The 26,663-nt window shown below is 44.9% G+C and overlaps 1 protein-coding gene across 2 annotated transcripts in view; it reads left to right on the plus strand.

Annotated features, from left to right (window-relative positions):
• DDB1 (damage specific DNA binding protein 1) overlaps nt 1–26,663 on the plus strand; it is a 682,863-nt gene that overhangs the window by 290,919 nt on the left and 365,281 nt on the right. The window contains exons 11-15 of one of the 2 annotated variants that reach the window (XM_069223262.1): nt 7,543–7,618; nt 17,369–17,477; nt 17,760–17,959; nt 18,058–18,221; nt 19,896–20,003. In XM_069223262.1, coding sequence (XP_069079363.1) covers nt 7,543–7,618; nt 17,369–17,477; nt 17,760–17,959; nt 18,058–18,221; nt 19,896–20,003 — 657 coding nt within the window. The remainder of the gene's footprint in view (nt 1–7,542; nt 7,619–17,368; nt 17,478–17,759; nt 17,960–18,057; nt 18,222–19,895; nt 20,004–26,663) is intronic. The other variant, XM_069223263.1, reaches the window with a different exon arrangement.

Raw genomic sequence — 26,663 nt, forward strand, 5'->3', positions numbered from 1 at the left:
CGATGGTAGCCAAAACTAGACCGTTGACGTTTAAAGATAAAATTTCCATCCACCACACTGAAGACACCATCGTCGACTGTCATCCCAGTGACGACATTGTCGATGACATCGCCGGCAAATGTCGGACCTTTGCAATCAGTGAAGACTTCGTTGACCGCACTGTCGATGAGAAGAAAAAAATCAGACTTCAAACAGAAATGATTAATTACCACTTCACAACACTTCTCCAAGTAAGATCACACCCTTAATTCCAGTCCATCTATTGGAAGATTAAGAGGGCCATTTTGAAGTGGCGCATAGTCCTTCTCAGCTCCATGTCAGATATCAAAAAGAAGAGGAGGAATATGACCAAGAGTATGATCTCCAGTATTATACTACTCTACAATACCAACAACCTTTGCAATAGGAGATGGTGTGTTTTCCCAGCCACCCTCATTACTGACCTCCAACTTGTGTTGTCAGACTACAAGAAGAGGTTTCCGTCAATAACAGCACCGTTGGAAAAAATTCCAACAGAATTGCTACCCTCTTTACCTCATCCTTCCACTCCAGCACCAAGACCTATGTCTTAGCCCACATCAATGAGGAGTACCCTGCAGAGAACATTTCTGCAGGACACAGATAACTCCGATGATGAGAGGGAGGAAGGAGAACTTCAGGACACACAATCTGATTTTGATAACTATTTAGTCCTAACTTCATCATCTCTGTCGCCTACTCCTGAGGACTCCCCTCCAGGAGACATTGGGGATTTCCATAACTTATTCAAAAGAGCAGCAAGGAGATTTGCGATTCCTATGCCAACAAAACAAATGGATTGTTTCCTCTCTGATTTTAAGTAGTCCTTTCAAAAGAGTATGATTCATGCCCATAGTAAGTTGCATTTGGGAAGAAGGCTTAAAAGTTATGAAGAATCTGGCCACAGTAACTGCTGTCTTACCAAGATTAGACAAAGTATAAAGCCCCTGAAGACTCGCCAGCAGGTCTAGTTGGCCATCCGAAACCGGATTCAGTGATAACACAGGTGGCACAGAGGCGTTTAAAGAATCTGTCAACACCAATTACGGCATCTCCGGAAAAGGAATGAAACTAGACAACATTGAGAAACTATTTTCCTCCATGTCTGGGCTTACAGTTAATGCAGCAAACTCCTTAGCCGTCTTGGGTAGATATGACAGGCAATTATTGACAGATCGCGCTCCATATGTGGACCAGCTTCAGGAAGATCAAAAGCGGAAGCAAAAAAGATTTTGCTAGACGGAGAGCGCACCTCAACGAAGATAGACTGTGCAATGGATATTGCTGCCACTGCTTATATACAACTGTCAGGTGCGGCGGTACTTCGTGGGCAAGGCTGGCATAAGGCTACTTCCTTTAGACCAGAGTTGCAGAATAAGATATTGGATCTTCCGTTTGATGGTAAGATTCTCTTTGGCAAACACATAGATGAAGCCCTACAAGCAATTAAAACGGACACAGACACTGCAAGATCACTGGTTACCCTTCAGTTTAAAAAGTGGCTTTTTTGTGGCTCCAGAGGACGAGGAATGTCATCTTACAGGGCGGCTTTTAACACCTTTGCTACCCCTCCTATTCAGCATCAATTCAGCAGTTTTGTCCAAATATATTCACAAAGGCAATCACCCCAGAGGTCCTACACAAAACCACTTCCTGCAGGTAGAGCACATCAGGGAAAACAGACAGTCGCCAATGACTAGTTACAGGCTTCGGCTACCTCTTCACCACTGATTCTTTAAAAAAAAAAAAAATAATAATAATAGGGGGAAGAATATCCCAGGTCTTTCAAAAGTGGCAGGAAATAACATTGGACCAGTGGGTTTTAAACCTAGTTCAATTGGGCCACACCTTCGAGGTTACCCAGATTCGGCCTTCACACCCTCCACATACCTTCATTAAAAAACATCTAAAACAGCTCAAATTGGAGGTCAAGACCATGCTAAGGAAGGGAGCAATAGAAAGAGTCCCGCTTTCAGAAAAAGAGAGAGGATTCTACTCCTGTTTCTTTCTAATACGCAAGAACTGGAAAGAATGGCGTCCTATCCTCAACCTCAAATCTCAACAAATTCCTCAAAGGTCAGTCCTTCCGCATGGTCATGTTGCAGGATATTCTCCTTCCTATGAACCACAAAGACTTTGTCAACCCTGGATGTACAAGACACATATTTTCATATCCTGATCGCACCTGCCCACAGAAAATTCCTTTGTTTTACAGTATCCGGCAGACACTTGTTCAGGGTTCTTCCTTTCAGCCTAAAATCATCCCCCAGAATATTCACACAGTGTCTAGCTGAGTGATAGTTTGGTCGAGGAAGCAAAAGCACCAAATATTTCTGTACTTAGACGATTGGCTCATAAAAGCACAATTGAGTCGGGCAGCTCCGAACTCAACAAAAGCTTGCTTGGACTTTTTCAACAAGCTGTGTCTCACTCTAAATTGGAGCAAATCGAAGATTTTGCCAGCAAGAGTAACCACATTCATGGGAGCGACAAGAGACACAATCAAGGACAAGGCCTTTCCCACATTCGAAAAACAAAACAAACATCCATCTTTAACAACCCTGGTTCAAAGAACAGTTTCTTTCAGTACGCAGTTACAAGTCTCCATTGGTAATGATGTCATCTTGCTTTCAGCTGATTACATTTTGCTGCTTAACCCACCCCCTTCACGAGTAATTAGTCCTTCAATGGCTTAAAAAAACAGGTTCATTCAACATCGCAGTGACTCCACTGGTGGACAAAACAGTCAAACATTGCGAAAGGCCTTTCTTTTTTCCTTCAGCGATCCCTGCTGGTCATTACCACAAACACCTTTCTGGAAGGGTGGGTGGTACGTATCTACAAGACCTACAGGTCAGCGGAAGGTGGAGAAGCTGTCTTCAAAAATGTCACAACGATTTCTTAGAGCTTAAAGAAGTATATCTGGCTCTACAAGCTTTCCTCCCCAAAATAAAACAATCTGCTGTTATCATAAGGACAATACAGCAACAATGCATTACCTGAACAAGCAGAGAGGAACAAGGTCTCTACTCCTATCTCAAGAATCTTAAATTATTTTGAATCGGGCTGTTCAAAATGGGATGAGTTTACCTACCAGGAAGACAGAACAAGACAACAGACACTCTCAGAAGGCTAACATCATCCTGCCACGAGTGGGAATTGAATCAAGAAGCACTCTACCAAGTCTTAAAAAGAAATGGGGCAAACCCAACCAAGATCTCTTTGCTACCCAGCAGAGCACCAAATTCCACTTCTACCCAATCTTGGATCAGCATCCTTGGGGGAATTACTTTTCAATGGCATGGTGTGGAATATCTGCTTACGCCCCTCCCCCCCAATTCCACTGATTTCAAGAGTTCTCACGAAAATCAAGAGAATGTTGGATTTCTCCTGATAGCCCCATATTGGCCTCGCTAGCATTGGTTCTTGGAACTGCTCCTACTCTGAAGAGAACACATTCCACTGAAGGTCTCACCAAATCTCCTTATGATGAATGAGGGTCAAGTCCTACACCCAGATCCCAAGTCACTGAAATTATCAGCTTGGCTCCTCAACACAATGAGTTTGCACACCTTAACATCCACCCAGAATATAGAAAGATACTCTCAAGGGCCAGGGCTGATAGCACAAATAAGACTTACTCTTTGAAGCAGAAGAAAGAGGTTTTGTCTGTGGTGCCAGAAAGAACAGATAAACTCACTGTCGTCCGCACCAGAAGAGATATTGCCCTATCTCTTACATCTGGCATCTTTAAGATTAGCCCATGCATCCATTACAGTGCGCCTGGCAGCCATATCTTGTTTCATGTGTTTCCTAATGTCTCCTTTATGGTCATCCAGGTTAATAAAACAATTTCTTAAAGAATTGAGACCTCCCCTGCCTTCTTGGCAACTGAACACGGTACTATCTCAACTCATAAGACATGTATTGCAACCCATCCACAAAGTGGAGTTTGAACACTTAGCGTGGAAGGTTGCTCTTCTGGTGGCTCTTACTTTCATTAGACACATCAGCGAGATCCAGGCCCTTACGATTCAAGAGCCTTTCCTTCAGTTTAAAGAGGATGTGGTAATCCTTCAGACTTCCACATTGATGAGCCTTTGGTCTTCGTCTTTCTTCCCGAATCTGTCATCACCAGCAGAGCGGGCTCTTCACTTGCTGGATGTAAAAAAAAAAAGAATAATGGCTTGTTTTATTTGACGAAAACCAGAATCTTTCACAAGTCGAAAAAATTATTTGTTGCTAATAGAGCTCCTCGAAAAGGCCAACCCCTTTCGAAACCGAGCATAGCGAGATGAATAGTAACTGCTATAAAATGTTGTCACCAGGCAGCTGGCAAACCATTACACACTTCAGTACGTGACCGTTACACAAGATCAGTCTCAATCGATGGCATTATTCGGAGGTGTACCGCTACAAGACATTTGCAGAGCGGCTACCTGGAAAAGTATGCACACATTTACAAGGCTTTACTGTCTCGATGCAATAGCTCAAGGTGTTGTGGCTGTAGGCCAGACTGTCCTGCAGCATCTTTACCAGTGAAAGTAAGCTAACTCCGACTTCCCACCATCCTTGTTTTCTGGTACTGCACATTGCATATTTTGCTTGTTGACTTTTCTTTCGTATATTTATAAAATCTATGTATAAATGTATAGAAAAATAGATAAAGATGTATTTATAGGTGAGTTTTCTGCATGTTGGAATAGTCAAGTACTCTATGATATAAAATAGGTAACCACTATTCTCACAATTTAGTGACAATGCAGTGTGCCACAAATACTGCTCTATAGTCTGATTCAATTATGTGAATCTATGAAAGTTCCAATATTGGAGTAAGAAAATGTTACCTCTAACTATGGTCCTCTAGTATTGAAATCTTTCATAGTTTCACATGCGACACACCTCCTCCCCATAGACGCTCACCTTACTTCTCTTAGCAACTTTCTAATGATACACACTAGTGCTAGGAAAATCTGAGGGACTGAAGCTTCTCAGGGGGCTCTAGAGGGTGAGGTTGTCTGATTGGTGGGCTCTAAAGTTTAGTTCTTTTTTTTTTTTACATAATGACATGGATGGATTACTTAAAGCTAAGGCCTCTATTGTTATGTCTATGGAGACACTACTTTACCGTACTGGGGTTTCCAATCTCTGAGGGTGAATGAGTCAAGCATGTGAATCTATGAAAGATTCCAATACTGGAGAGCTATAGCTACTTTTAGTTTTTTGATGCACTCGCTCAAAACTACCTAAAGACACTATGGGTACTAGTCCTCCTAATGCGCCGGTCTTCACAAGGATAGTGTTTGTCTGGAACTGACAGTGTTTTCCTGTGCTTTGAGGAACAAACCGGTCCTCACAGCGTGGGCTATTCACTCTTACTCGCGGTAGCCAGTATAGTTATAGTTAGGACCTCGTTTCTACAGGAAATGTGTTTTTTGACGTGGCTATATCTTTGGCACCCATTGACAAATCTTGATGAAATTTTCCAAAAAAGTGTCCTTTAGAGTCATGTTGCACATGGAAAGTTTTGGGGCGATCCATCAAACGGTTGGAGAACAAGGGGGTGGAGGACTCAGAAAAAGTTAATTTCCCATTTTAATTTCCATTGGGTCTTTAGGCATGCCTACAGCCCGAACCCCTGAACCGAATTACACCAAATTTGACAGGAACCTAGATCTTGGTGCTCAGATAGTACTTTTTATAATTTGGTGTAAAACTGTTCAGTAGTTTTAGAGATAATAAAGGAAAAATAAATATAGATATCTAGGGGCGTGGATCCACTGCTGCGGATGGACCAGCCAATGGAAGGCCCTGATTAACTGGCCAGCAAAGTACCTGATATTTATTCGCCTGATTCGCAGATCTGCTGCGCAGGGTTCAGTATGACCCTCGTGTAAATCTGCAGTGGAATCATGAATCCAGAGTTGATCCACAAATCTGGAGCAGATCTGCAAATCCAGAGCTTGATTATTTTTTTTGGGTGGGGAGGATTTCACAGAGTCAGTCATCATCTTTCTTTCGGTTGTATGCCACAAAATGCATATAAAACATCACATTTATAAACATAAATATACTTAAGCATTAGAAGGCAATTTAATTTTGGTCTTTAAAAGACTATAAAAATCCTACAATAAATGACAAACTCAAAATTCCCAAGGTAGATTGTAATGACTTCAAAGCAGTGTTTTAAATAAAATCAGAGCATCCACTAAAGGCTTACAAATTCATATCGGTTTCTAATCAAAACGCATTTCTAATAAAATTTAAAACTATGTGGTACATGTCTATCGTAGTTAATTTTTGGAAAAATTCTGCTGCATGCCAATTGTGCTTAATCCCTGCCTACTGCAACAAGGGAATCAAGAAAGTTCTTTTTGGGCCTGAATATAGTGAAAAAAAATATATATATTAAAATGACGTGCTCTGTTTTGTTGCATTATCAGTGTCGTACGGGTAAGTCATGCTGTCATGCACTTTGTCAGAAAATGAACTTTAAAATTGATGATATTTAATATAAAATATGCTAAATAAAACCGATAATGTACGTTCTCAGTCCATCCCAAATACGGGTCAGTAAATGTAACTGTTGAAGTTAGCACATGATACTCAACTGTTTTCATATCGAAAGCACCCAGTAACCTCTTTCAAACAGTAATCTTCATGGCGAGATTTCACAGTAGCCTTAGTATTGGGCAAAATGTGATTAGGAGACTTAAACATTTGCATAAGGCCCAATTTGTAAAAAGATTTTACATACATCCCCTAGAGTATCTTACTCACATTATCTAGAGATGAACAGTCTGACATGCATGCCCTCACCGAGTCTGCCTCTGGATTTTGCCAGCATTTAATTCATAAAAGGAGTGGTGCATTATTTACCAGATCACCAGTCTGTCTGCCAGCCAGGCCCTGTGACCAAGCCCCAACTGAGTAAAAAAAACAAAAAAAATACATAAAATTCTGTGAAGCAAATAAAGGGTGCAGAGACATCATAGTTAGGTTCTGAATTTACTTGCACAAAACCTCAGAAATTCAGGTGCTAGTTATTTCAAGAACTTTAACTCATACTCTAAGTAAGGTAACTGTAACTCACGGGCCAGTTATGCACACTTTTCTTATCAATAATTTTACTGCAAATATTGCAGTGATATTATCAATGATGTCATTGAAGATGTTATGAGTGATGTAATATGTGGGGTATTTAGTAGAACATGGTGAGGGTGCAAGTTATAGTTACCTTAGGGCATGAGTTACTTACCTGACGTACCTTTAACTATAACAGCTGAATTTCTATGGTTTTGTGCGAGCAAATTCAGAACCTAACTATAACGTCCCTGTAACATTTGGGTTTTTCAGTGAACTATATATATATACATATATATATACATATATCAGTCTTCACCCAGGTTGCCAAGCCATCCATAAGCTTCCACTTACCTTAACACCCTTGGCATACTTTATACCCTGGCACTGTTTACTGAATTAATTTAGTTGATAATTTTGTTCTTTTCTTTTTATTCCCAGGTCTATGGCCCCTGCGATCAGATTCAAATCGGGACACAGATGACATGCTTGTTCTGTCCTTTGTTGGACAGACAAGGTTAGTTTGTTATACAGTGATGTTCAAATGAAACTGATCAATTTGCTTTGTAGTTTGACTTCTTGCTTTAACAGAGTAGAGTACTATTTTATTTTTTTTTGTTTTTACAAAGTGCCTTTTTTAGTAAGTCACATGGGTTGTCTTCACTTTTACAAGCTTATCTTTACTTATTGAATGTATGAGAAGGCCTCCACATGCTCTCCAGTTTGATACCCTAGAATGACAGTTAATTTTTCTGAGGTGTAAGTCCATATTTATGGTTGAACTCTGTTTATTGAAGTTTGAAGTGGAATACACAAATGCCCACCTACAACCTGAGGCCAGTGGGGTATGATGAAAGGTTGGTATGGTTCAGTTCTATTTATTAATTTCAAACATGTCAAAAGCGTGTTTGGAAGCTCCTAGCACTGCCCTCTCATATCCCCAATTATAGGAAACATAAACCTCAAATCCCTACCTCCCCCGGGAGCTTCACTGTTAATGAAGATATTGATGATGCAGTCTCTCTAATCCTGGTGCGTCAGTCTGCGTAGTCTTCTCATGTCTGGCTCCATTAATCAGAGTAGACAAAGGTATCTGGGACAGGTAAAGCAGTGCAATACATGAATGCGAGAGAGCAGAGTATGCAGCACCCTGTGCAGACCGTGTAAGAGTCAGCCTTTCCATTCCTAATATGTACCAAAGTCTATGGAGCCAGCCCTGGTACATAGGAAGCTGGCCTGAACCCCAATGTGCCAGGATGTTTTTCAGGGATACCCTCCAGGATTTTAATGGGAAGGTAAGAGCATTGGGTAGCTCTAAGCTAGTGTAAGCCGGAAACTGTAGGAGTTGAGTGTCTAGATGGTTGTCAGTGTAAGAAAGTACCCTCTTTTTGGCATGGTTACCCCCACTTTTTGCCTGCTGTCAGTATGCTTAGACTGTTTTTACTGGGATCCTGCTAACCAAGGCCACAGTGATTGTGCTCTATCCCTCTAAATTTGGTTGCCTAGGACTTTGCACACCCCACAATTGGCATACTGGTGCACCTTATAAGTCCCTAGTATATGGTACTTAGGGCATTGGGGCACCAGGGGTCTCCAGGGGCTGCAGCATGTATTGTACCACCCATGGGAGCCTATGCAAAATGTTTCTGCAGGCCTGCCATTGCACCCTGCGTGAAAAGTTGCATGCACTCTTTCACGACAGTTCACTGCACCATGTCAATGTAAGTCACCCCTATGGTGGGCCCTCCTGGCCCAGAGGGCAGGGTGCAGGTCCCTGTGTGTGAGGACACCACTGCATGAGCAGAGGAGTCCCTATGAACTCCAGCTTCCTTGCACTGGACTTCGTAAGTATGGGGAAACGTTTTACCTGTGTACTGTGTCCAGCTACATAATTGTAACTCCAAACTTGGGCAAGTTTGGTATCAAACATGTCAGTCATACCCCAATACTGTTGCCAGTATTGGTTGTTTGCTTGGAACTGTCATAGATTCACATGCTCAAATCATTCCCCGTCGAATAGTAATGTAATAATAACCATAGTGCATGAGAGCTGAAGACCTCTCACTTTAGTAGGATATCCATGTAAATTTAAAAAAGAGACCAAACTTAGGTTTCAGCCAATCTGTCTGTTTTGCCCTCTATCACACTCCTGTGAGAAGTACCAGACCTTCAGATTTGCTACTGCACGTTGTGCTAGGTAGTCTCCACTGAGCTCTGCTCAGTCACACCTTTCAAGAATCATTTCTGGTATATTTTTTTGTCAGGATATTACTTCTACCAGTTAAAACTCCTAAATCTTTGTTTCTGTTTCAGGAAATATCTGGCATTTGCTTCTATCACCATGTCTTACAAAAAGAAAGTCTCTTGAGAGCCTGCAAGACCTGTGGCAAAAAGAGGCTTCATTTTGAAGACCCTCACAAGGACTGCATATATTGCCTCTATCCAGACCATTCAGTGAAGGATTGTAAGAAAGGCAGAACAGGGAGGGTAGGTTGCTCATTTAGCTCCAGAAGTTAACATTGAGGAAAAATCCTGTTTCTGGTTCCGACAGTGAGAAATCTTCTACGTCCTTCCGAAAGACTCGAAAATGGCCACATCACCTCATGCTTATCATACTAGTGAACAGCCCAAGAAAGCCTTGAAAAGACTACTCAAGGGTCTTATAAGGCTCACAATCCTTCAGTCTCTCCTCATGGAAGATCTACTTCCTTCCACAAAGAGAAGAGTGTTCTGCCTCCTCAGAACATCGTAAAAGGGCTTCTTCTGAATCCCCCACACCACCTCCTATGATTAAGCATTCTTTCAAGAAGCCTTCTAGAAAAACACTGACGACATCGCCAATGACACCCTTGTTGTCGACATCAACAAAAAAAGCATCTACAGCGATGTTGATGACTGGTACAACAACGACGATTTATACGATATGCAGTTCCTCAAATGTACACATGACGACAACACCATCGTCAACAGCCCCTCCTGTCAAGTCGACGATTATGAAGATAACCATCTCCTCACCTCCATCGATGAAAGCAACGACGAAACCATCGTCGACTGCATCTTTACTGCCGATGACCGCCTTGTCAAAGGGGGTCGGAACACCGCTGCAGTTAGCACCGTCGACGATGCCGCCGACGACAGAGAATAACAAAAGACAACAGAAATCTAAATTTTTGACAGTCACACACTTCTACGAGTAAGATGTCACCATTGATTCTGATACATCTATTGGAGGAAGACGATTCGAGGAGGAAGGACCATTTGGTGTTGCCACACAGCCCTTGGGAGTTGCACATAAAGTTCCAGGACTTGGACGATGACAAACAATATGATCCTCAAGCCTTTTATTCACCTAGGGATCAGTACTCCTGTCAGGAGGAAATGATTCCTATGCCTGGGTCCCTTATATCAGATTTACAGTTAATGCTGGCAGATTACAGGAAGAGATTTACACCAGTTAGCACTGAGGCCCAGCAGACATCTATACCTTCAAGATCACCAGTGCCACTGCCTTCCACACCTGTTCAGATTTGGTTATCTCTACCTGACTTGCCCCCACATACATCTCTGCCAGTCCAATTACAAGACCCATCAACCTTGGATAATTACAGAGAAGATAGTGCTACCTGATGCTGTTACAGAGTGGAATGATTATCAGTTACTTACACTGTCCTCTCCTTCTCCCGGTCAAGTGGACTCTCCACCAGGTGACATTAGGGGGGGTTCCACAGTTTATTAGACCAAGCCGAAAAAGATTTGTACTGCTTATGCCAACAAAGCAGATGGACTGCTTTCTTTATGACTTTCTGAAGTCAGACCAGAAAAGCCTAAGATCAGTGTCCATAGTTGACTGTGTATGGGTTGAGGGGCTGAGAGTTCTGAAGAATCCTGCCACCGTTACTGTGGTCCTGCCACGCTTACATAAAAAATAGAAGGCACCAAGACAATGCCCAGCCTGTCTGACCGGACATCCCAAACTGTACTCTGTTATTACTCAGGCGGCCTAACACATCTAGGAATCCTTCTGCCCCAATATCTGCACCACATAACGAGGAGGGACTAAGGCTTGATATTATCGGAAAGCGCTTCTCCTCAATGTCTTCCCTTACTGTGACGGCGCCAAATTCCTTAGCTATTATTGGCAGGTTTATGGGCTGACATTGCTCCTTACTTAGACCAGCTTCCAGAGGATTCAAAGGTAGAGGCAAACCAAATACTGTAGGAGGGGAAAAGCTTTCCAGCTGAAGGCATTGACTGTACGATGGATATTGCTACCACTGCTTTTCGACAGTTGGCAGGAGCTGCTGTTCTAAGAACACAGGGTTGGGTTTGTGCAACTTCTTTTGCACCTGAAGTGCAGAGCAAAATTCTCAACTTGCCTTTTGATGGTAAAGCCCTTTTTGGGAAACGTATTGCAGATGCCCTGCAGACTATAAAGAAAGATACGGACACTGCCAAGTATCTTGGGACCATGCACTTTAGGAAACAACCCTTTAGGGGTGCCAGAGGACAGGGATACTCATCGTACAGAGGGGGATTCCAGCAATATAAATATCTAGCTTTCTCCTCGGCTTACCAATCCTTTTCTCCTCAATACACACAGAGACTGCCTCTGCAAGCTGCCGATACTAGGACCACGCAAATAACCGAGGCAGGACGGCAAACAAAGGATGCAGGCTGTAGACAATGACTTTTTACTAACTCTGGCTAGCTATCTTTCCTCAAATTCAAAGATCGGAGGAAAAAACATTTACGCAATTGGCAAAAAATTACATTGGACCAATGGTTGTTAAACCTTATCCAAATCGGCCATACCCTGGAGCTCCTGCAAATTCCACTAGCAAGACCTCCTCCACACAATTTGAAGCACCTAAATCTTCTCAGAAAATAAGTCCAAAAACAATGCTGAAGACGGGAGCAATCTAAAAGGTTCCTGTTTCAGACAGAAAGAGGGAGTTTTATTCACTTTTCTTTCTTGTCCTGAAGAAATGGAAGGAATGGCGCCCAATCTTAGACCTGAGAGAGCTGATCACTTACCTAAGGAAACATTCATTCCGTAAGTTTATATGTCCACTCTCGATCTCCAGGATGCATACTTCCACATTCCTATCCATCGATCCCACAGAAAGTTTCTCGGATTTACGGCAGCCAGAGATGACTTTCGGTTCAAAGTTCAGCCTGAAATCTGCCCCCTGAATTTTCACCAAATGCTTAACTACAGTCGCAGCATTCCTCAGAAAACAAAAACATCTGTTGTTTCCCATATTTAGACGACTGGCTTATCAAGGCCAAGTCCAGATCACAAGCGCAAACATCAACAGAGGCCTGTATAGAGCTGTAAGGAGAATTAGGCCTCACTATCAACCACAACAAATCAGCTTTTCAATCTTTGAAAAAGATTATCTTCCTGGGTGCCGTTCTGTACACATCCCTCAAGAAGGCGGCTCCTAGGTTCATAAAAAGAAAATCTATTTCAGTTTGCCTCTTCAGATCCCTATTAGGGATGATGTCTTCCTCTATCCCTCTTGTTCCACTCTTCAGTCTCAAAGTGCGACCTCTTCAAGAACTGGACAATCAGTGGACACAGTTCAGGGGTCATTAAATGATACAATCAAAATTACAAAATCCATGATCACATCTCTATCTTGGTGGACCCAGGGATCCCATCGGTCAGTGGGGTCTCTCTTTCCTCACTCAGCCATCCCCGTGGGTGATCACAACTAACTCTTCCCTGGAAAGTTTGGGAGCCTTCCTTTAGGACGTACGGGTCAGAGGCAGGTGAAAGTCTTGTCAAAAGACCTTCCCCATCAATTATCTCAAACTAAAAGCAGTTTGTCTAGCCCTTTGAGCTTTCTTGCTGAAGATAAAGAATTCATCATTACTCATCCATACGGACAACACTACAACAATGCACTATATCAACAAACTGGGGACAGATCTCTGCTCTTATCTTGAGAATCACAGCATATCTGGAACTGATCTATCCTTCACGGAGTGCAGGGAGTCAGTGAACTTGTGATTATAATTTTGGTTTTAGAACTATACACTAATTTCTGTATACACACGGAAGTACTTGGGGTTCCCTTTTTCTGACTAAGGTGTTCTTAGAATTTCACATCAACCAAACAATTTATTGCCCAATATTCCTTTTTGCGTATCAGACCCATAGTGGGAGTATTTTTGAGTAAGTTTTGTTTGTATTTTGAGGTTACTAAAGACATCTGTTAGTGGAACTTTTGAATCAAGATTAGACTTTCAGTTTTGACTGGCTTTATTAAATAACTCTTTAAACTTGGTCCAGTGTCTGGCCTATTCTGCACCTCCTCGATTACCCTTTCTCCATAAGATAACTATCCATACTCTTAAATGTGTGTAGGAAAGTAGCCTCTTTCTAGCATTTTTAACCCCATTTAATGGCCTGTTTGACAGTGTGTTTGACTATGGCTACTGGGATCCTGCTAACCAGGACCCCAGTAGTTTTGCTCTCTCCTGTAAATTGTACCCTTTTCTCCCCACAATTGGCATACTGGTCCCCCCATGTAAGTCCCTAGTATATGGTACCTTGATCCCAAGGGCATTGGTGTTCCAGGGGCTCCCTATGGACTGCAGCAGTTATTCTGCCACCCGTAGGGAGCCCCTGCAAAGGGTTCTGCAGGCCTGCCATTGCCGCCTGCGTGAAACAGGTGCATGCACCCATTTTCACTACAGGTCACTGTAAGTCACCCCTATGATAGGCCCTCTCAGCCCAAGCAGGTACCTGGTAGTGAGAGCACCCCTGCACAAGCAGAGGTGCCCCCGCAAACTCCAGATCCATTTTCCTGGACGTTGAGTGCCGGACCGCATTTTACGCGTGTACTGGACATAGATCACTACCTATGTCCAGCTACATAATGGTATCCTTGAAACTAGTATCAAACATGTCGAAATCATGTTGCAAGTATTGGATGTATGATTCCATGCACTCTGGGGGCGCCTTAGAGGACCCCCGGCATTGCTACCACCAGTCTTACAGGGTTTTCCGGACAGCCCAGCTGCTGCCACCCCTCAGACAGGTTTCTGCCCCTGCTGCTTGATCTCATTTAGCTCAGGAAGGCAGAAAAAAGGATTTCCTTTGGGATAGGGAGGTAACACCTTCTCCCTTTGGAAATAGGTGCGACTGGTATGGGAGGGGTAGCCTCCCCAAGCCACTGGTTTGCTTTGAAGGGTACATTTGATGTCCTCCGTGCATAAACCAGTCCATACCGGTTCAGGGACCCCCAGGTGCTCTGGCGCAAAACTGGACAATAGAAAGGGGAGGGACCACTCCCCTCTCCATCACCACCCCAGGTGGGTCCCTGGGTACTGCCATCTTGTTTCCAAGGTTGGCAGGGAACTTTGGGAGCATATGAGTGACCAGGCAGGTGACGTCCGAGCCCCCTCCTGATGGGTGCTTACCTGGTTAGATAACCAATCCCTCTTTCAGGGCTATTTAGGGTCTTCCTCTGGGGTGGGTCCTCAGATTCGGCTTGCAGGATTCCAGCAGGACTCTTCTGCAACCTCTGCTTTAACTTCTGGCCACTGAAACCGTGACTGGACCTTCCAGGGACCGACAATGCTGCAATCAAAGAAGAAGACTCGTCTGCAACTTTGTTTCCACGTCTCCTGCCAGCTTTGCAAGATTTCCCCGGCTGTGCATCCTCAGAAGACTGCAACTCTTCTGCCTGCACAAGAAGGAATCTCCCTTGGAGTGAAGGAGTCACTCCCCTGCAACCGCAGACATCTACAGCAAGCTACGACCGGCTGCGTGGATCCTCCCCTCATCTTGAGCTGCGTGGATCCTGCATTACGGGTGGTAGTCTGGAGTAGTCCTCTTGGTCCTCTCTGCCAGCTGTCCAACTTTGGTGGCGGTAAGCCGTTGCCTTCCCTTGCAGGACAGTACCCCTGTGCACTGCGTCTTTTAGCTGCCAAGGTCTGTTTGCATTTCCTCCAAGGGATCTTCAAGCGACATGTAGCACCAGCCCCCAGCGCTCCTTCCTGCAAAGCATTCTTCGTGGTTCTCTGGCAGCATGGGATCTCCTTTTGTAGTGCTGCGTGGGCTTCTTCTGCGACTCATGTGTCCCCCATCCGGTGGGTGCTGCCACTGTCCCTGCGGACTTTGCAACACTGAGGGTCCCCTGTGACTCCCCTTCCTGGGTTGAGTCCCCCTGAGCCTTGCTGGTCCCCTGCATCACCACTTTTCCACTAACTGCAAGTTTGCCTTTGCCAAGGCTTGTTGGTGGAATTCCTGCATAGACACCCTCCTGCAATCTTCCTTCCAGAGTGGGACATCATCTGCATCCATCAGGAACTCTTCTTCAGCTCCAGGGCTGCAGTGCTGACCTGTTCTTCATCACCGTCGACCAACTCCTGCAACTACAGCTGGGTAGGTAGTAGCTCCTACTCCTCCTGGACTCCACTGTGACTCTTGGACTTGGTCCCCTCTCTCCACAGGTCTTCTTTCATCAGGAATCCACCATTGGTTCTCTTGCAGTCTTGTCTGGGTGTCTTCTTTCCCTTCCTTTCCTCCTTTTGGGTGTTTTGTGGGAAATCCAGTGATTTACTCCTGCTTTCCTGGTCGCTGGGGGGTACTGTTACTTACCTCTCTGGTTTTCTAGTACTCCCAGCTCCCCCCTACACATTTTACTTACCTAGGTTGGGCTCCTATGTTCGCATTCCATTTTTATAGTATATGGCAGTGGTTCCCAAACTGTGCGCCACGGCGCCCAGGTGCGCCATCAAAACAAGACAGGGGCGCCATGAGCTGCATCATTACCGATAGTAGTGACCTAATTCTGCAGCTGTATATTAGAACTTAGATAATCCCCTCCATTAAAAAAAGTCAAAAGCCGTTTTCCTTGTTTAGAGTGCACAGCTCGTGATTGTGGAATTTCGAGTGAGAAATTGAAATACAGCAAGGAAGGGCCTTGAAGTTTAATCCTCAAACACCATCTAGTGGTAGTAATTATAGTACACACTAGTTCTATTCACAAAAACCTGCAGGCTCAAGTTTACTAAGATTTCACACAATGTGATGAAACTTCAAATTTTGCTGTGCATTGTTGCATTAAAGAGAAAACAGAGTGCAGCACCATATATGCAAAACTTTGCATGCTGCTGGTGTCACTCACAGATCTAGCACACAAAAACGCTGCTTTGTGCGACGCACAGTCAAACACCAGAGTGCAGAGGAGAGCATATGCTGTCTAGCATAGGATTAGTACTGGAGACATTCCCCTCAGTACAGATTTCTAAGCATAGTTTATATTGTTTCTGACTTAACCAATTATATATTTTTTTAATTAAACAACTGTTATATTTTTATGTTGTTACATCTATGATTATAATACCTTCATTGGCTTTATTCCAATTATTTTCAGCGTGAAAAATGCAAGTACTCCTGAGGTCCGGCTCACATCCCCCCACCCACCCAAAAAAAAAAAATAGCATAATGGGGAGCCGCAGCCAATAGCCAATAGGTCAAGGGAGGCGCGGGTCAAAAAAGTTTGGGAACCACTGGTATATGGTTTGCGCTCCCCCTAGTGTCACTATTGGTTATTGCTATTTGCACTGTTTTCTAACTTTAACCATAATTAGTGTATATATTTAATGTATTACTTACCTCCTATTGGTGGGTTGCCCTTCTAGTATTTTGTGGTGATTTGCTAAAAAAATAAAGTACCTTTTATTTTTTTTACAACTGAGTGTTTTCTTTCATGTGTAAGTACTGTGTGATTAGAGGTACTGCTTGAGTTTTGCATGTCTCCTAGATGAGCATTAGCTGCTCATTCACAGCTACCCCTAGAGAGCCTGGCTTCTAGACACTGCCTACACTTAAGTATAAGGTGTAAGTACCATAGGTACCCACCACTCACCAGGCCAGCTTCCTACAATATGCTTATATAAACTTCTAACTTTCAATAGGGAAGGATTGTAAAACACTGGAGTTCTGAAAGCCAACAAGCAAGTGATGGTTGAGGGGTGCACAGATTTTGGGCAGTAGCGTGTACCTTGCAGTTCCATTTCTTTAAAGATTAAACCAACACTGTTCTATGCTGTGCTTAGGTACTTGCTTGCCCCCCCCCCCCCAAATGTTATGGTAGGGATCTTATCCATATGATGAAGAAGGGATATATTAGTACACTGATTACCTTTTCCTTTTGACAGATTAAAGATTTTGCATTTGGCCTATATTTGTTCTTGATTTATTACTTGACAGTGAATTGCTTCTCAGGGCATTTGTTTCCTTCTTCAGAGTTCTCATGTTGAATGGGGAAGAGGTAGAAGAAACTGAGTTGAGCGGTTTTGTGGATGACCAACAAACATTTTTTTGTGGGAATGTGGCCCATCAGCAACTAATACAGGTAAGAAATGGAGTTGTGGTTGGTAATTTTAAATGGTATTCATTATTTCCAGTGTACCATGATCTGAGTACAGTTTTGAGGGTCCCTTGAGCAGTTTGGGCAGGCTTTGTTGAGTGGATTGCCAATACCTCACACACAATGCAAGTTGGTAGGGTTCCCACTAATAACAGTTTGGCAGACTTGCCACCTCCTAATACTGTTTGGCAGCAGTTCACTCTGTAGTGCAGTTTGGCTTGACTCCACTTACTGTTATTTCACTACCTTCGTTTTTTTTTCCTGCAGATTACATCTGCCTCTGTACGGCTTGTCAGCCAGGAGCCCAAGGCGCTGATGAGTGAGTGGAAAGAGCCCAAAGGGAAGAAGATTAGTGTAGCATCATGTAATAGCCGACAGGTGGTTGTGGCGGTGGGCCGAGCCATATACTATCTGGAGATACACCCTCAACAATTGAAGCAGATCAGGTGCGTGGCAAATGGACAAAAGTGAGATTTACAATTTCGATCATGCTTGTTTGGTACACCTTTCCTTCTTTTACTCAAGTATTTACCTATCACTCGTCTGTTTTTGTATTTGTTCCAAGTTACACAGAGATGGAGCACGAAGTGGCCTGCTTAGACATCACTCCCTTGGGGGACAGTCATGGAATGTCCCCCCTCTGTGCCATCGGCCTATGGACAGACATCTCTGCTCGTATCCTGAAGCTACCATCCTTCGAGCTGCTTCACAAAGAAATGCTTGGGGGAGGTATGGGAGATCTCCCACCTATAGGAGTAACAGAGAGCAGCTAGTCTTGTTCCTCCCTTTATTACTGTTGTATCTTCCCAAGCTTGCTCTCCTGCTTTCCAGCTCACATTCTCTCCTGTTCCCTTTGTAATAATCTTCACGTGATATTACTACTGCTTACACCTCCTTCCTTCCTACATTCTCAGGCTGCGAGTTACCTTGCCTCTTAATGATATGATGGATAGCCGTTCAGTAAAGCATTGCCTATATGGTAGTATCCATATGGAGTACATCTACTGTGCAGTGTGATTCCCCTTTTCATGTGGAATTGCAATATCCTGTACTTTGTTAGCAACCGTAAGCATGAGATTATTTTAGAGCACAGGTGTGTCCGTGGTCTGCAGTACGCAACCCTTTATATCTGGAGATGTTAGGAAGAAGTCAAGGAGAATATGAAGGGTCAGAAACCAGGCATGGTACTGACAACCATACATCACTAGGCACTAAATTCTAACCCTGCACTCTCCTTGTGTAAAGGTCATCCTCACTGGCTCCACGCTACTGGTTCTGGTAACTGTGGGGATGGTGAAAAGTGTCTGGATGCACAGCAGTGCTTTCCGTGATACCGGTCACCCTCTTTCTGCTAGATTGTTTTTTTTAGTTCTAGGAGCTGGAACCGAACCCTCTTCTTCTCAAGTGATTTCATTGTACCAGTAGGTCAGGTCTCATTCCCTGTCATTAATAGCTTATTTTTCACCTTGGGGATTGCAATTGTCACTTGACATTTGAGTGTAGTGTTCCCCGCTCGTTGCACGGGGAGGTCACGCACGCCTGGTCTCCCCACTTCGTCAATGAACGAGTTTGGCAAGAGAGATAAGGCCATTGGGTAGGTGATTTAGAAGCTTTTTTCCATGTAGAGACAGCATGCCTTCCACACTACCTGGATGTAAGATAGACCCCCCTCCCCCCCTTTCCCCTCCCCTCTCCCTCCTCTGAAACCCTTGAAGCACAAGCGGCAGGAAAAAAACAAACATTGGTTCAAATAGAGTCCCGGTGTCTGATTACAAGACAAAATCTTATTGGGAAGGGGACACGCCAAAACCATGACAATACCAGACCCAGGAAAATATGCCACTACCCTGCTTGCTCCTTTTTTGATTTTGGAAGGATACACGCTTGCACAGGGAACTCTGTGAATTCCCAGCTTCAGGACTTGCACAGGGGACTCGGAATTCCCAGTTTCGGGGTACTTCAGGGTCACCACTACCACACAGTCTGTATATTGCCTTAGGAGAGTTTCTCATATTAGGAAAAGCTGTATCTTCTGTTGACTCAGCTTGCTCCTTATACTGCAGATTCAAATTTGGGACATGATCGTGTACTGATATCCTTCCTCTATTCGAATTTGATCCTGGTTGTCTTTTGCAATAAGCTGAAGGGCAGTTAAATTATGATGTTTTAAAAAAAAATACATAACTGGTATGGTTGTACATGTAAAGGGTGTGGGGGAATGCATTCATGTGTTTGACATACTCCTCCCTCCTATTAGGGTAATGACGTTTCCTCACTTTTTTTATTCTGTTTTCACTTTGCCACATAGATGTCATTTATGGACATCATACTTCTTTCCTTATCAAGGCTTTCATACTCCATATAATTAACCCTTACCTCTCATTTGAATATTTTCACTCGCAGAGATCATACCTCGCTCCATCCTGATGACCACCTTTGAAAGCAGCCATTACCTACTGTGTGCACTTGGGGATGGAGCCCTCTTTTACTTCGGGCTCAACATAGACACAGGTGAGTTTGGTTCAAAGTTTCTGATAATTCAGAAGCAGAGTGAAGTGTGAAATTCTGTTTTACTGTGTAATTTAAGGTTGATACCTCTGAAGTTCTTCCCCTGAGTTTTGACAAGTGAATACAGGGTTACTTCTGAAATATTAGGCACTTTTCGTTCTGTAATCTTCTTTGATTCCGCTGTAGTAAGTAAATTAGTCTTTCTAGCAAATTCAGTTCATAAGTGACTATATATATATATATATATATATATATATATATATATGTATATGTTCAATGGCATGTGTAGCTGCAGATACACATGCTGTGCACTGTTCCTGCCATCTAGTGTTGAGCCCGGAGTGTTACAAGTTGTTTTTCTTAGAAGAAGTCTTTTCGAGTCACGGGACCAAGTGACTCCTCCCTTTCGGCTCCATTGCGCATGGGCATCTCAGTCCCATGACTCGAAAAGACTCCTTCGAAGAAAAACAACTTGTAACACTCCGAGCCCAACACTAGATGGCAAGAACAGTGCACAGCATGTGAATCTGCAGCGGAACATGCCACGAACAGATGTACACTGGGTAAGTGACATTTTACACACACACACACATATATATATATATATATATATATATATATATATATGTGTGTGTGTGTGTTCGATGGCATGTGTAGCTGCAGATACACATGCTGTGCATTATCCTGCCATCTAGTGTTGGGCTCGGTGCTGGGCTGATCTGAAGAGAGCTACCCCTCAGTAAATTTTTGACTGGCCTTTTTCGACTTTTTGTTAAAGTTTTTCGAGTTTTTAACTGCTGTTGCGAGGAAGACCGGATTTAAGCCCTGCCGATCCTGTCATTGGGTGATGTCCGTGACTGATCCTCACCTCGTGTATCTTTGGTGCCTAGAGCGCAGCCATGACCCAAAGTCCTGCTCTGAGTGTCGGGTCTTGCATCCAAAGGCTTTGAGGAAGCAATCCCTAAACCTGATGGCACCCGGCTCAACTCTGCGCAAGCCACATCCGAGATGAAGGTCTCTGGATCGGTCATGGAGTCCCCTCTTGTCGTTTTCCCACTCCAAGTCCTCTGGACGATCGGGTAAGGTGAGGCATAAGAAGTCAAAAAAGATAAAACGTCCTTCGACTGCCCCGTCTTCAACGGACGCAGGGCAGTTGAAGAACGTTCTCTCTTCTTCGACTGCCCCTCGGCCTGTGAGACGAGGGAGCTTTGCCGTTCTAGGCCTCCCTCTGCGGAGCCTGCGTCTGGGCTGACTCCGCTGCTCCCTGAGTTTATGGGAGCTGAAGTAACCCCTGCCCAACTGAAAGATCTTTGAGGCCATGTGCCTCATTTGTAGGCATTTGGACACTGCTGGCGCACCTTCGGGCTCAGCAGAGGGCAGCATCTGTCGTACCACCTCTATCTTCCCCGATGCCAGTCCTAATGCTCCTGGCTTCACCATCCCCATTCTCATTGCTGACTTTGACACAGAGCCGGAAGGGCGTCTTACGACGCCAGCAGGAACCTTGCCTCCTGTGTCAGATCCTGACCCCTTTTCTTACGGGCTAGGTTATGGGAAGGAATGGGAAGGGTTGCTGGACCCTTCAGAATACCAGTTCCAAGACCCTATGGTCTGGCGTACAACCTTGGGTGAAGCAGACTGGATACCTCCACAGATACTGGCATGGTTTTTCACCCTACCATGGCGATGGAGGAGGGAACGTCATACTGTATGGTGTTGCGAAGAGCAGCAGAGGTCCTGGGCCTCTGCTGCTCTTCAGCTGACTGTCAGCACTTTCAGTGACAGCCAGAACTAACCTGACAAAGGTGCTGCAACCTGGAGCACCATCCTTTGACCCTTGCTCCCCAGTGAATCCCTTGCAGATGTCTTACTGGGTACCTGGTCCAAACTCTGCAGGACAATTGCCCGCCAACATTGCCATGCTCCGGTTGACCCAAGTTTTCCTATGCAACTCCCCAACCCTGAGATCTTGGTTTTCCAAATCTCCAACTCCTATGGCGCGTTCCCTTCTGCACCCCCAGATAGGGAATCCAAGAGGCTGGATACACTTGGGAAGAAGATGCTATCTTCCGCCAGCCTGGCATTGCGGTCCGTGAACACTGCCGAAGATGCCCGGTGGATCACGAATGGCATCTCCATTTGGAGGTGTTACAAGTGTCTTTCGGCAGTGAGGAGAGCCTTGGTTAGATCAGTTCGTCACAGCCAAAAAAAGTGCACTGTCAGCACTTCTGTGTACTGGAGTTTCCAAGGCAGCTATTGCTCGGAGACTCTTCATCTTGAGTGGAGCTCCACTTCCTGTCTGGCTTTCTGCCAATACCTTTCTCAAGAACAAGACCGACCTTGCCCAAGTCGACCTTGTGTCTCCGGACTGGGTCCAGAGAGTTTTGTGTTCGAGCTGTTGAACATAGCAATCGGTCCTCCAATCTGGCTGCCACTTTAGGAGAATTTTCTGTCTTGGGTGTGGGACAGGTCACTTCATCTGAACCTGATGCCAGGGAAAGTGGGTAGAATGACCACCTCAGCTGGGACCACCCCTAAGTTGTCCAGAGCGGAGGTGACCCCCTCCTTGCCAAATTCTCCACCCTAGTTTGGAGGACAAGGACTAATATGATTAGGTTTGTGTTCCCCTCCCCAAAGGAAATGGACACTGGGAGGGTGTTACCACCCTCAGCTACAGTAACCATTGGCTACTGCCCTATGACTCCTGTAATTCTCCCCTGAACCCAGTTCGTCAGATTCCTGGTGACCTCAGAAGAAGAAAGGGCTGCTTAGCTGAAACCCCAGCAGAAAAAGACGGAAGACAAAAACTGACTTTGCCCCAGCCCTACCGCTCCAGCTTCAAAACACAGAGGACCAAGAACTCCTGTGGACAGTGGCACTGTCCAAGAAAAAACTACACCTAAGGACTCAATAGCCTCCCCTGATCCGAGAGTCCTGACCACTCTGCACCTGACGCCCACGGCCTGTGTCCAGGTGGCCCAACCGACTAGAGGTGGTCCCAAGGTGATTCCAACCAAGTGCCCACCCAGAGTTGACCTCTCCTGTCCTCCACGACGACGCCTGCAGCCTGAATCCACAGGATCCCCCCTGCACTCCCCCCCTGACCGCTACAGCACCGGATGAAGATAACCGTCGCCAAAAGGTGCGCTGCACCCGCAGCCCTCTGGCCTTAGGGGAACCCGACGTCCAGTGCAGCAATGTTCAGCAGGCGGCACTCCTCCTTGTCCAGCCTGTGGTTTTCCAGAACCGACCCCCTGGACCCAGCCTGCAGCATCTAAGTGACCCCTGGGGTCCCCTCATAGGAAAGAATTGGGAGCCCGACGCTGTATTTGCACCCTGTACCCGGCCCCCTTGCTCTGCTTAGGGTGTAGTGCTGAACTGTGGTCCCCTCTGTGCTCCTCTAAACCCCCCAGGTTTGTCCTCCAGAGACGCAGGTACTTACCTGCAGGCAGGCCTGATTCAGAGTGTCCCCATAAGAGCCCATGTTAGATTTGCTTCACCTTTGACCTCTGCACCCGGCCAACTGGGGGTGGGTGTTTGGGGTTATCTTGAACCCCAACCTGTGGACTTCCTAAACCCCAGAGCTGGAACTGTAAGTCTTGTAATACAGTGCAATGCATGGATGAGGTCCCTGGACTTCCACAGAGTAATCCAGGCATTCTTATTGGTTGGCAAAAAAGCGATCTGAGCCCTGGCAAATTTAAAGAAAGCTGAGCCGCTGCGCTCCCTGGTCGGCACCTACTGGGCAATCTCCCTAACAGTTTTACCCTTTTTGGCGATATGTTGGAAGCTGGTTATATTGTCAGCATCAGGCTCTGCTGCCCACACCACAAATCTCCCATTCCTTTCAAGCTTGGGACCATGGCACCAACAGACAGCGTCCATCTAAGTCCCTTGCCCCTCCAGCAACAACATCCTTCATGAGTTTTTAGTGGTGCACAGCTGGCCTGTAGAAGGCAATATTTGCCACTACCTCCAGGGGTGGCAGAGCATCACATCCGACAAATTGGCCCTTTAAATCATCAAATAGGGACCAGTTGCACCTTTTGCGGCTTTCAGAGGACCACCTGTCCCTGATGCAAAAAGAAGTGCAGGCTCCTTTGGCCAAAGTAGCCATAAAGCTGATACCAACCTCAGAAGTGGGGATTGGACATTATTCCTCCTCCTTCCTTGTGCTGATTGAGGACAGAGGGCTTTGTCCTATTTTAGAGCTTCCCTATTTCAATGCCTTCTTGCAAAATGGCAAATTCAAGCTGCTCACGCTGATTCAAAATCTATCTGCCCTGAATACAGGAGGCAAGATGGTGTGTCTAACCTCCAGTTCTCTTATTTTCATATCCCTGTCCTGTAAGCCCACAGGCGCTGATTGATGTTCAGGGTGGCCCACGAGCAAGGTGATGGCTGTGGCTGCCGCCCATTTTTGAAGATCAAGACTGACTTTTGGACCACTTCCAGATGATGGTGAGCCTCTGGGGTTTTCAGTCTACCTGTTGAAGTCACAGACTCATTCGCAGTGACTTCCTTTCATCTGAGCTTTCCTGTAGACAATGTATTGTCGGGTCTTCCCTCCAGATCAAGTCCAGGACATGTGGACCATGATGCAGATGTTTCAGCTTCTGTCTTGTCTTAGTGAGGATTTATATTGAGGTTTCTTGCCCTATTACGTCTCTATTACACCCTGCTTGTTTACCATTTCGGACGGAACTTGTGAGCTTTGCAGTGGGCTCTGAAGTCTGTGGGCTTAGTTTCAGGGGAGCCTGTCTTATTTTAGGCGGGTTTCATGGGCAACTGCAGAAGATCTGGAGTGGTGACTGCTCAACTGCAATAGGACCAGTGTCAGGCCCCTCTCTCTCTATTCCTCCTAGAGCTGACATTGGTGACATATGCATCACTTCTGAGTTGAGGAGGTCATCTCAGACAGATGGATACCAGAGGACATAAGTTTGCTGGTGTTGCGGGAGATTCACTTAGCGTTGAAGGTCTTCCTGTCAAACAAAGGCTGGTACAGATTCTCAGGGACAACACCGCCATGTAGTACTGGGACAGGCAAAACCCTTTGTTATGCCACAGTGAAACATAAAATCATTTTACACCTTCCTAACTTGTACACCTTTTGAGCTAATGCACAATTGTCCCTTATGACTGTCTAAAAAATGTGCTTTTTAAGGCATGTGTGACTGTGGATACACATGACATGCATAACCCTGCAATATATAATTGGGCTCAGATGTGCAAGTTGTTTTTCTTCTGAGAAAGTGTTTCAAGTAATGAGGTACTGACTCATACTTTTGCTGATAATGTGCATGGTCATTGACTCAATTGTTAAATTGGTTTCCCGTATGATGGGTGAGGATGAAACGTGAAGCACAGTGTAGTATAGAGCGATGTCCATGCTAAAGGAGTTTGTGAATGAATAGTGAAAGTAACTGTAGCATGCACAGGCATCTGGGGAGGAGGAGGTAAGTGCGTGTTAATCTACAGCTCTACATGCCATGAGCAGATGCTTACTGGTTATGTAACATTTTCCGTTCAAGGCATTTGTGGCTGTAGATACACATGCTATGTATAGACTGTAAAACAGTCCTCCAACGTGCACACATCCGAGCCTAATCCTTGATGGCAGGATTATGCACAGCATGTGAAACTACAGCACTACAGGCCATGAATAGATGTTTACTGGTTAAGTAACATTTTCCTTCTGGTTGTGATAACATCAGCATGCCATGTGAAAGAGCTTCAGTCTCCAGTAGACCAGCTGACTTGTTTCTTCTTTTTGTCTCCGACAAACCACTGTTGAGAATCCGAGCTGCATTCCTGTTGAAGGTAGTGATGCTGTTTTGTCTTGGACAAGCTGTCAGCCTTCTGACATTATTTGCTCTGCCTTATCTCTCGAAGTAGAAGCTCCATCACTTGGACCCCAAAACTGAACTTTTACATTGACCTTATCCAAAGCCATAATGGACAGCTCTTTTTGGGGTTCACCAGGGCAGAAAAAGTCCGGGCATTGTGGGTGGCGGACCATGTCACAATGGATAGTCCTCTGTATCAAGATCTGCTGTGTACTGTGCAAGATGCAGCTTTCCGATGGACTAAGTCATCATTTTACCAGATCCAAGGCTGCTACCATAGCATTAGCATGTGGTATGCCTATCCTAGGTAGGTGAGAGGCTCAAACATGGGCATCAGTGCACATGTTCTATTAGCACTATTGCCTTGCCAGTGTGGTCCGCTGGGATGGGCATTTTGCCTATTCGGTCCTGCAGGACTTTATCTGAGCCATTCCATAGACCATCACCTTGGGGAGGTAATGTTTCTGTATCTAGTCACAAGGTGCGGAGCATGCAGTTAAAAATATCTATTAGAAAAAGAAGTTACTTTCCTTGGATAACAGCCTTTCTGGTGGATATTCTATCTAACTGCAAATGTTTCACTGGTCTCTCACTTCCCCGTTTTGTGGTGTGGCCTCCTTTTAACATCTAAAAGGGCCTAACTTAGGAAGCTGCAGACTAACAATTGTCCATGCTCGGTGTATAAGGGCACAGAAGGAGATCAGCAAGAAATTGACAATAGCAGGCAGGGTGATGCAAATATACAGCTTCACTCCGTCACGTCCTGTGCAGTACAGAGCCAGTGCAGAGCCATATGAGAACATTGTGGGGCAAA

Source organism: Pleurodeles waltl, chromosome 3_1, assembly GCF_031143425.1.
Source record: "Pleurodeles waltl isolate 20211129_DDA chromosome 3_1, aPleWal1.hap1.20221129, whole genome shotgun sequence".
In the NCBI taxonomy this organism is placed as follows: Eukaryota; Metazoa; Chordata; class Amphibia; order Caudata; family Salamandridae; genus Pleurodeles; species Pleurodeles waltl.